Source organism: Rhodamnia argentea, chromosome 10 (genome assembly GCF_020921035.1).
Source record: "Rhodamnia argentea isolate NSW1041297 chromosome 10, ASM2092103v1, whole genome shotgun sequence".
Lineage (NCBI taxonomy): Eukaryota > Viridiplantae > Streptophyta > Magnoliopsida > Myrtales > Myrtaceae > Rhodamnia > Rhodamnia argentea.
In genome coordinates, this window is record NC_063159.1 from 21,650,329 (window position 1) to 21,661,109 (window position 10,781).

At 42.2% G+C, this 10,781-nt stretch overlaps 2 protein-coding genes across 4 annotated transcripts; one reads left to right on the forward strand and one right to left on the reverse strand.

Moving 5' to 3' along the window:
• Positions 1-1,944: 1,944 nt before the first annotated feature.
• Positions 1,945-3,552, reverse strand: LOC115735169 (late embryogenesis abundant protein ECP63). Of its 3 annotated transcripts, XM_048271609.1 has the most exons (4): positions 3,347-3,552; positions 2,811-3,316; positions 2,582-2,756; positions 1,945-2,509 (listed from the first exon to the last, which is right to left on the reverse strand). In XM_048271609.1, exons 1-4 carry the CDS (start codon positions 3,440-3,442, stop codon positions 2,072-2,074), a joined length of 1,215 nt encoding a protein of 404 aa, XP_048127566.1. In that variant the 5' UTR covers positions 3,443-3,552; the 3' UTR covers positions 1,945-2,071. The 3 variants fall into 3 exon arrangements, with proteins under 3 accessions (XP_048127566.1, XP_048127565.1, XP_048127564.1); XM_048271608.1 differs by having other exon boundaries at positions 2,582-3,316; XM_048271607.1 differs by having other exon boundaries at positions 2,582-3,552.
• Positions 3,553-5,406: 1,854 nt separating this feature from the next.
• LOC115735044 (beta-galactosidase 15-like) lies at positions 5,407-9,679 on the forward strand. Its single transcript, XM_030666079.2, has 18 exons — positions 5,407-5,606; positions 5,708-5,803; positions 5,888-6,000; positions 6,094-6,160; positions 6,256-6,348; positions 6,488-6,631; positions 6,722-6,810; positions 6,896-7,001; positions 7,079-7,166; positions 7,252-7,370; positions 7,470-7,631; positions 7,714-7,922; positions 8,021-8,124; positions 8,226-8,338; positions 8,442-8,675; positions 8,762-8,973; positions 9,049-9,325; positions 9,410-9,679. The coding sequence occupies exons 1-18, from the start codon at positions 5,436-5,438 to the stop codon at positions 9,524-9,526; spliced, it is 2,514 nt and encodes an 837-aa protein (XP_030521939.2). The 5' UTR covers positions 5,407-5,435; the 3' UTR covers positions 9,527-9,679.
• The last annotated feature ends 1,102 nt before the right edge of the window (positions 9,680-10,781 follow it).

Sequence of the window (10,781 nt, forward strand, 5' to 3'; positions counted from 1 at the left end):
GACTTAATTTATTAATTTGGCTGATGCGTACCAGGAGGAAGATGGGCCAGAGGTGGATTTTCTCAGCGAGGCCCAAAGATGATGGGATCGATTGGGCCTCATTTCTGACTCACCAACTTTCGATTTGATTCTTATTGAGATAAAGAGTTGTCTAAGGCATTTTGCGGAAAATGAATTATTCGAAAGATATTTTCATAAAAACAATCGATTGAAACGAATAAAAAAAAAACAAATCAAAATAATTTTCATCATTCACGAAAATATCGAGACATAAATTGTTGTCGACAATAAAAAATATTTTTTATTGATTAATTATTTCAAGCGATATAAGCGATCGTTTTTATGAAAATATTTTTCATATCACTAAGTTTTCACGTGACAAACGGAGCTTGGCAATGCGTGATTAGCTTGATATGTAAAGCAAGAATGTTTCACGAAGACGGTCGATAAGCAGAGCAATAAAATGAGACTTTGTTGGGGTAACGGTTTTTAGGCATATGTGAGAGTAACAACATATTATGGGTAGCAAATTCTTACAGGAGTGAAATCCACAAAAATTTCTAATTATCTATTATTTATTTTTTTGTGGCTCAAAACAGACAGTTAATCTCACCGCAAATCACATAATTATTTATTATAAAAATGATGCAAAAGCTACCTAACTCTTATCCGGACGTGAGCCAAATATTACCTTTGCTCTATGTTGATTACTGACGTTGATACTACTACTTTGCATATCACGTACTTTTTTGTTCATTTGTCATATCTCTAACTTTCCTCGCTTTGACTTTAGCTCTGTCTCTTTGAAGAACGTGGGAATTGACGTCCTCACCTCCTAATCTTTTTACTAGCAGGGTCGTAAGTCCATTGGCATATCATATACTTGGAGACATTGTTTTATTGTTATAGTTAGCATTATGAAAGGACGGCGTGGACTTCCTCAATCGGGCATAACTTCTCTCTTTCTATATCTAGCCGAGAAGTGTCTCTTTCTTTCCACTTCCATGGATTGCTTAAACAACATCAGCATTCCTTTTGGTTCCTCGTCTTACATCATCGCCTTTTCCCTACATTTTTCTATGCCTTGGGATTTCTACTCGCACGTCACGTTATTCACCGTCCTGCCTTGGGAAACATTCAATGTCCTAACCGTTGACCGTCGCTTTCGTTGACTTTGCCGCTCGTTGCTCGTGGCCGGCGAGAGGCGAGGATCCGATCACTTCCCAACACTCCTCGGTCCTGAAAATGGGTTAGGAACCTCGATCGATTTGCGGCTCGAAATTGATATCTTTGCAAAGAAACCCAGCCCATATGAGAAAAAAGGCCCAAATTGACGTCTTTGAGAATTGGATCCGTGGGTTGATGCAAGAAAAGGGAAATGGATAATACCCACGACTTCATTTCCTTGTTGAAGTAGAAGTCCAAGTCTGAGAGGGCCTCATAGTTATGTTATTGAGTTTGATATAGGAAAAATTGACATAAATGGGACTTGAGGGCCTCATAGTTATGTTATTGAGTTTGATATAGGAAAAATTGACACAAATGATCCCACAATTTTGATCCAATATGCAACGTAGTTTCAGAACTTTTAATTTGACCAATATGATCCATGAACTTTAATCCAATGTAGTGTGATTCATGAACTTTTAGTTTGATGATTAAGTTTATAAGCGTGGAAAAAGAAAATCTCACCAGGGTAGCTTTTAAGATGTTCGAATCTAATCTAAGGAGGGAAAACAATCCCGAATTGATATGCTTATGCTATTTTAGTCACTCTTGCAGAATTGCAGTGGATCCTCTCCTCTCCCTGTAAAAGTAGGGATACCACCGAATCTGGGTTCAATTTTTATTTCCTCAAAGTGAAATTTTCCTCGAAACTAAGGGAAATATACACTTCCCTAGCGAGTACTAGTCGCCATCGTCCAAGACACGCACGGAAATATATACTTGGCAAAGATTATTTTCATGTATATGATCACATAAACATACAACTAAACCCAGCAAAATCCCGGATGAAGCCCAAAAGGAGAAAAGCCACAAGCCAACAGGGGTAACGTGCCAAAGATTTGGGTCACATCTTGCCATGGCGGTCCTTGACGATGCGCCCAACCCCCTCCTCGTTGATGCGCCCGACGTCGTTGAAAGTCTGCCCGCTCATATCGTCGGCCGCCTTCAGCGTGGTGGCTATGGCCCCGGGCCGGGTGTCCTCGTCGTACACCTCCGCCACCTTGGCCTCAACCCCTGCCCGGGCCCCCTGGTCCCGCTCCTTGCCTTCGTTCCTGCCGGCCATGGGCGTCTCGTCCTTCTCGTCGCTCTGCTGTGTCAGCTTCTCCTTGATTGCCCCCGTCACGCTCCCTATCGCGCCCAAAATCCCTCCTCTCTCCTCTTTGCCCCAAGCCTCCTTATTCTCCCTGGCCCTGCGTGCCGCGTCATCCTCGTACTCTCTCTCCTTCACCCTCAACTCTTCCGTCTTCCTCCTCGCTTCCTCCTCTGTCTCCCTCAGTTTCTCCTGAAAAATTCACCAAAATTAATGTACAGTCATGTGAAAACAAAAAAGGACAAATTAATTGGACCCTCTCACCTTGGCAGATTCAAGGGTCACATATGTCGTCTCCTTGGTCTTCTCCTCCTTGCCGGACAGCATCTCCATGGCCCGCCTCGCCGTGTCGGCTGCAGACTCCTTCAGCTCGCCCAGCTTCCCCACCGTTGTGTCCTTCCCTTCCTTCGCCTTCTCCGCCGTGTAGTCCTTGGTCTCCCCTGCCTTCCCTAAGGCTGCGTCCTTGGTCTCCCTCGCCTTGTCCTTCCCCTCCTCGGCCTTCTGCACCGTGTAGTCCTTGTACTCGCCTGCCTTCTCCTTTGTCTTCTCTTTGGCTTCCTCGGCCTTCTGGGCTGTGTAGTCGTTGTACTCGCCGGCCTTCTGCTTCGTCTTCTCCTTGGCCTCCTCGGCCTTTTGAGCAGTGTAGTCCTTGTACTCGCCGAGCTTGCCCTTCGCCGACTCCTTGGTCTCCTCCGCCTTCTCAGCTGCCTCCCCGGTCTTCTCCTTCACCTTCTGTGCTGCCGAGTCGGTGGTGTCCTTCGCCTTCTCAGTCGTGTAGTCCTTGTACTCCTTGGCTTTGCCCGTGGTGGTGTCGTAGCCCTTGCGGGACCTGTCAGCTGTGTATTCCGCATCTTCACGGGCGCTCTCACCGGCGTCGTGGCTCTTGCCAACAACCACCTCCTTGGCGTGCTCTAACGTGTCGTGGACTGCCCTCAGGACAGACCCGATCATGCCGGGCCTCTCCTGCTGTGGCCGGTCCGTCGTGTCGTACGTGGTCACACTCCCTCCGGCTGCTTCGTGCTCTCGCCATCTCTCTTGGTCCCGGTTCACGTCCCTGAGCTCGGCGGCCGCAATCCGTGCCGCCTCCTTGGCCCTCTCTTCCTTAGCTTCTTGCCTTGACGCCATTTTCCTCTTACTTTTGAGCTGATCACGAGAAGAAGCAGAACGATGTAAATACGATGATCTTTCGCGCTTAAAAGCACTATTTCACCGCGCGTTTGTTTCCTCTTTTTAGAGTGGAGGTACTGCTGAATCGGTGGATGAGGTGCTTTTTTTATACGATGAGTCTCAGATGGGTGAAATGACAGGTGGAGCTGGGAGAGTTGCAAGCAGCTGCCACGTGTCTCTGCTGAGCAAGGAAGCAACACGTAGAGGGACACGTCGTTTCGCATGCAGTGACGATGAAAATTATGTCCAAAGGTGGGGAAAAGGTTCTAAGTATCCTGACCTAACTTTTCTCCGATTATTTCTAGTTATTATATTGTTTGCGAAGGTCTCCAAATGTGCTACAAAAAATGATAAAGAAGTACCAATACGCCAGTTTTTTTTTTCTATCCTATTGCAAATTCTCTTATTGTTGTTCTGTCTTTTGGGAGACCACATGGGTTGAACCCCCCTTTTGTGATACTAGCGTCCACACTCTCTAATTCCTTTATCCCAAGAATTGCATGTCTATAGCAGGGGTCGAACTTTGCACCTGTGATATTGGCGTCTGCACTCCTCAATTCCTTTACCAACGGGACTGCATGCCTATTGACGTACGAAAGCTATTTATTAATACGTGAAATTAATCCTTTGTTCTTGTTTATATCCAAATTTTCATAGCCCAATAACGTACTTCAATATGAAACCTCCCAAAAAATAACATTAGGTCGTTTCCAACGGGTCCACCTATGAAATATTTATGTCCAAGGAAGGGATAGTTTTTTTTTTCCCCTTTTGCTCTCGTATCTCTAATTCTATTACATATAGTTAAAAGGCAAAATCGAGAGAATGCTTGCTTTCATACTGGCTGCATATCACTTCACTTTGCTTCCGTGATTTTCGTGTCCGACCCACGTTCGACCAATAAGCTAAAAGCATTAGCTTATTGATTTGTATTTCTCTAAATTTTGCTTTCTTATTGAAACCAAATTTGAAAATATGGATAAGAACAAAGTTATCTTCTTAATGTATTCTCATATACTATGTAATTTTCATTTTATTTGGATCACGATATAATAGACAAAACTTGTGTATGTACCCAAAATTTATTTTCAAAGTACACACCCCCCCAAAAGAAAAAATTAGATGAAATAAAACTATGACAAACCCAAGATTATTCCAATAATCGGACCTAGACATGTTAGTCTTTGGTTTTATTGAGGTTTTTAAAGGTTTTTTTTTTAACTGAACTTTTGACAATGTATTACCTTTTTTTTTTTTTTTATATACTTGCGAAGGTGAACATGTAGCTAATTTCGACCAAAAAAAAAACATATAGCTAATTAAATCATAGTCAAATAGCTAACATGAGGGCTTTTTACCTTTGGAGGCAGAAGAAGTGATATGGGGAAAAGATTGCAAATCCAGGCCTTCCAAAAAAAAATAAAAAATGAAGACCTCCTTTTAGAAATTAAACAATGAGAAACACATAAATAGAAAACTTTAATTTTTATCACAATCTAACGACGTCAATCATTGATCGTCTCATTCGAAAATTCGAGGATGGTCTAATACGAATTAAGTAAGAATGTTCTTAAACTTCATCTTTTGTCTTAAAGTTGACATTCATCTATAATAGTTTGCTGACCAAATTTAAAGATGACAGAACATCATCCGATTAGGTACTAGTGATTAGTTTTGCAACTATTAACAGAAGATAATGTCCAAGTTCAAGGATAAATACCCCCTTTTTTTTTTTTGGTCGAACATGGATAAATACTTCGATAAACAAAAAATAGCATTAAATTTTTAACCCCGTCCGATGAGATAAGTTTGATTAGTTTCTAAGCCAAACCACTCGATAAGCCTCACCCTTTCATCTTCTCGAAGTCGTCTTCTGGAGCTTATATATAGTGCTTCAAATTGCAATTCTGGGGGTGAGTTTAGGAGAGAACAGTGCTCGTGCTGGTCGGACATGGCGACCCTCGGCTTGCGTTTTGCTGCTGTTCTGAGTGTCGCGAGCTTTCTTCTTGTTGCTTCTGCAATCCCGCTCGATGTGTCGTACGATGAAAGGGGGATCAAAATGAATGGTGAAAGCAGGATAATCATCTCCGGTTCCATCCATTACCCTCGTAGCACTCCTGAGGTAAGCCTTTCTTAATGTTTTGTTTTTTTGGGTGAATTCGCCTAATTTTCTACATGTTTATGTTAATTTTCTCATTGATTTTTTGCTAATTTTTCGGTCAGATGTGGGGTGATCTCATTAGGAAAGCAAAAGAGGGTGGCCTTAATGCCATTGAGACTTACGTTTTCTGGAATGCCCACGAGCCCCTGTACCGTCAGGTGCTTGAATTTTTTTTTTTTTTTGTCAATTTATTATGTCTCACTAATTTACACTTTATTTACGTGGGTGCTTTCGTTGTTTAGTACGACTTCGAAGGAAATAATGATCTAGTCCGGTTTATCCAAACCGTTCATGACGCCGGGCTCTATGCCATTCTTCGCATTGGCCCGTACGTCCGTGCGGAGTGGAATTACGGGTACTTACCTTAAATTTCTCGGATTCTGCATTACTACTTACGATTTTCATGAGTGATATAGTTGATTTTTTCCCGTTCCAATCTTATGTTCAGAGGATTTCCCGTCTGGTTGCATAATTTGCCCGGTGTAGAGTTGAGAACAAACAACACCATTTATCAGGTATTATTATTTTTACGCAATTGTTAGCTTTAACTTTGTTTTTCAACTCCCGACACTAATTGAATTCCTGATTTTTCTCTTGTCTTGTAATTTAGAATGAGATGAAAACGTTTGTCACATTGATAGTAGACACGATGAAAAGGCATAATCTTTTTGCTAGCCAAGGTGGCCCGATAATACTTGCTCAGGTATGTAAATCAACTTTCATACTTGTTTGACAATTTAAATTGCGTTTCAAAGTGGCTATGGCAACTTTTCTAGTTACTCACTCTAACAAAGATTTATCTTGATTCATCGATGTGACACTTACTTTGTGATTTGATCAAGATTGAGAACGAGTATGGAAACGTGGAATGGGCTTATGGGGACAAAGGGAAATCGTACTTGAATTGGTGTGCACAATTGGCCACAAGTTATGGCATCGATGTTCCGTGGATTATGTGTCAACAGAACGATGCTCCTTCTCCAATGGTATGGTTAATCGCAATCAATCTTCAATATAATGTACAATTCCCAAAGATTATTTTCGAAATAAGTAAGATTTTTCATTTACTTGCGCAGATTAATACATGTAATGGATGGTATTGCGACCAATTTTCTCCTAATAATCCTAAGAGTCCTAAATGGTGGACTGAGAACTGGAGTGGATGGTAAGGGAAAAATCCATTTTTCTTCCACTTTTTAACTTGTTCGAAATATGGATTTTAATTCGGGTTTAACCTGAAAATTAATTAGGTTTAAGGATTGGGGTATGAAGGATCCACATAGGACTGCTGAGGATCTTGCTTTTGCTGTAGCAAGATTTTTCCAATATGGAGGATCGCTTCAGAACTATTATATGGTAAGTGTAAATTAATCTATCATTGCAAAAAATTTAATCTAATCTTACTTAGGACAATTATTTTATTCCCTTTGTAGTACCATGGTGGAACAAACTTTGGTAGAACAGCCGGCGGTCCATATATCACCACATCATATGACTATGATGCACCCCTTGATGAATATGGTATTTATTACCCTTTTCTTTACTTAGAAACAGAAATTTTTGTTCAATTTTTTTTTTTTTAGCTAAGACTCATGGCGTTTCATAGGTAACTTGAATCAACCGAAGTGGGGACATCTGAAACGGCTGCACGAATTGATCATGTCCATGGAGGAGATCCTCACCAAGGGAGTCAAGAGGAATGTCGATTACGGAAACATGATGACGGTGAGTGATTAATCAATCGGTCGAGACTCGGAATTTAATCGGAAACTATCTCTGTGTCATCGCCGATCTTTTGTAACCTTACGCGCTCGTGTCTATCAGGGCAGCGTGTTCATGTATGATGGGAAGCAAAGTTGTTTCCTGGGCAACGCGAACCAGAACCAAGACTTCACCGTCAACCTCATGGGGAACAATTACACGGTCCCGGCTTGGTCCGTCAGCATCCTCCCCGACTGCTACACCGAGGCCTACAACACGGCTAAGGCGAGATCGGACTCTTTAATTCGAAATTCGGTACCTTGTTATAAAGCTTTTCTATTGGTCAAAACCCTAAATTTTTGTGCAGGTCAATACCCAGCAGTCGCTAATGGTGAAGCTACCCAACGAGGCTGACGACCAAACTGAGCCTAATGAGTTGAAATGGGACTGGAGGCCGGAGCACGCCGAGCACTTGCACGGCGGCGTTGCTAAAGGAAGTGTGATGACCGTGAACCAGCTTTTGGATCAAAAGACCGTCACTAACGACACTAGCGACTACTTGTGGTATCTAACTAGGTAAATACCCAAGATCCTTCTGATGCATTACATGGTGTTCGATGGCTTTTTAATACAGACTTGCGCAGTTATTGACGACTACTTCACGAATGTTACAGTCTTGATGTGAGCAAGAACGATAGCCTCGCGGGGAAGGCGATAACCCTACACGTCCAGACCAACGGGCACATCATTCATGCTTTTGTCAACGGGAAGCACGTCGGTGAGTTCGAGCTCTTATCTATGCAATATCTCTCAGATTTTAGTTTTGTATGTTAACATATGATCGAGTGATCAATACCAAGTTCTTATCTTTTGCTTTAGGGTCTCAATGGGGTACCTATGATCATTTGGAATTCACCATGGAGAAAGGCATCAAGCTGAAGGTTGGGAAAACCAACACAATCTCTCTCCTGAGCGTCACCGTTGGTTTGCAAGTATGGAAATTTTACATTACAGAACTTGTTTTTTGAAATTTTTTTTTTGAAGTACGCTTTTTGTTTTCATTAATTTGGTGGGTTGGTAATATTTTCCGACCAGAACTACGGGGCCAACTTCGACACGGTTAAGGTCGGGATCCATGGTCCGGTGAAGCTGATTGGCAACAAAGACCAGAGCGACGAGGTGACCCGGGACTTGTCGACCAACTCATGGACGTACAAGGTGGGCTTGAATGGCATGGAAGAGAAGGGGCTTCAATTGGACAACGCTCGTCACCAACATGGATGGAAATCTTACAATCTCCCTTCAAACAGATTGTTCGTTTGGTACAAGGTCAAAAAAAAAAACGATCGATCTTTTAATTTATTTTTATATGATCAAATAGTGCTTAATTTTGCTGATTTAATTTAATTTTTCAGACAACTTTCAAGGCTCCCTTGGGCAGTGACCCTGTGGTCGTGGACTTGCAAGGGCTTGGCAAAGGCACTGCTTGGGTGAATGGCCACAACATCGGCCGGTTTTGGCCGAGCTACGTCACCGGCGAGGATGGTTGTGCCGTCACGTGCGACTACCGTGGAGCCTACAGCGACAAGAAATGTTTGACCAATTGCGGGAAACCTAGTCAAAGATGGTAATCAACAGTAGACATCCACTTGTTTACTGTTTTGTCAAGATTTTGATTGTGGATTGTTTGATTCTTGCTTAGGTATCACGTCCCGCGGTCCTTCCTTCAAGACGACGGCAACAAGCTGGTCCTCTTCGAGGAGTTCGGCGGCACGCCACTCAACGTAAGGTTCCAGACGGTCACAGCTGGGACGATCTGTGCCACTACTGACGAGGGGCAGAAGCTGGAGCTGTCGTGCCAAGGCGGACTCGTCATGTCAGAGATCCGATTCGCCAGTTTCGGCGAGCCGGCGGGCGCCTGTGGATCGTACGCGCGGGGTAGCTGCGAAGCTCCCGACACCCTCTCAGTCATTGAGAAGGTAATTAACAAAATAAGAAATACGCTTTTTCCTAATTACTATCATTAAATTCAGAGACTCATTAAGCTAATTCGGTCTTTGCAGCAATGTCTTGGACAAGAGAGCTGTACACTCGATGTTTCGGAGAACACTTTCGGACCCACCGGGTGCCACCAGAATGTCTATAGGCTGGCTGTTGAAGCTACTTGCGATTCGCCATAGTTTATTTATTCTTTTTATATGATACTCTTTAGTTTATTTAGGGTTTCTTGTAATTTGGGTACAAGGGTGTTGCATGTTTTTATGTTTCATTAACCTTTAATTAGGATGTCTACTTGTTTCATACACTTCGATTCATATTGGTTTAAGTACTACTTATCTATCTTTAGCTACATCTTTCAATTTTCAGCTCCTACACGGGTTAAAAGTTCATGACCCTAATTCTTAAAATAAGGCCACATGTACTAAACGTTTATTGAGAATTCTTACGAAACGATGTGACGATTGACGATTTATGGGGCATCTACGACTGACGACTAACGATTTGTAAAGTAAAAGAGAAGAAGGGAAAAATCTAAAATAACTTTTTGTTATCCTATTTATCATTTTTGCCAAGTTTAAGGAAAATAAGGAAGTTTTCGAGCTTCCCACTACTAATCTAAAAGTAGAATTAAGGTGGGCCAAGTATGATTAATTGGGAAATTTTGTCCACAATTCATTGACTAATAAGGGAAATGATTTCCTAATAGCATAGTCGGGGACAATACAATTTCAACCGTAAATTTACACACCACTACCGTGTGTTTTGCATAAATCATATTGGGAAATCGGATGATCAGAAATAACTTACAGTACTATCATACTATTGGGCTATCTGCTTTTAAAATAATAATAAAAATGTGATCATGTACTTTTTCAAATAAGATAAAGAAAAAAGGAGCGCGCAGAGATTCTACTGTATCTATTGGAAAACATGACTTGCTTTCTAAATTTGCTTGTGAATGTCGAGCTAGAAAAGATGAACAAGCAAACAATCACAATGCCAGAAATGTAAATTCATACCTCCTTTTCGTTATACATGGGTAGTTGGATCAACACTTTGGGATAACCTTTGTTAAGCTCTAAATCTTCTTTCAGGGCGTCCAAATTATACTTGGTGTATCCCTTCTTCCTGAATAGTTTGACGTACAAGATCACGATGGCCATGTACACACGCTCGACGAAAAGCATGACGGACATCCAAGTGCCCACGGCGAGTGCCGCACACAGGATCGGCACCGGCACAAGCACAAGAGCTCGCAAAGACTTCAACACATGGCGACCGAGATTGCTTGTGGCATTCGCCAACACATTCAACAGTTCCGGGCCTTGAACGCAGAACTTCTGCATATTATGCGGATCTTGAGTCTAGAGCCCCGGAAGAGTCTGCAACTTTGATAGAAACCAAAGGGAAACACACGAAGAATGCCCTATAATT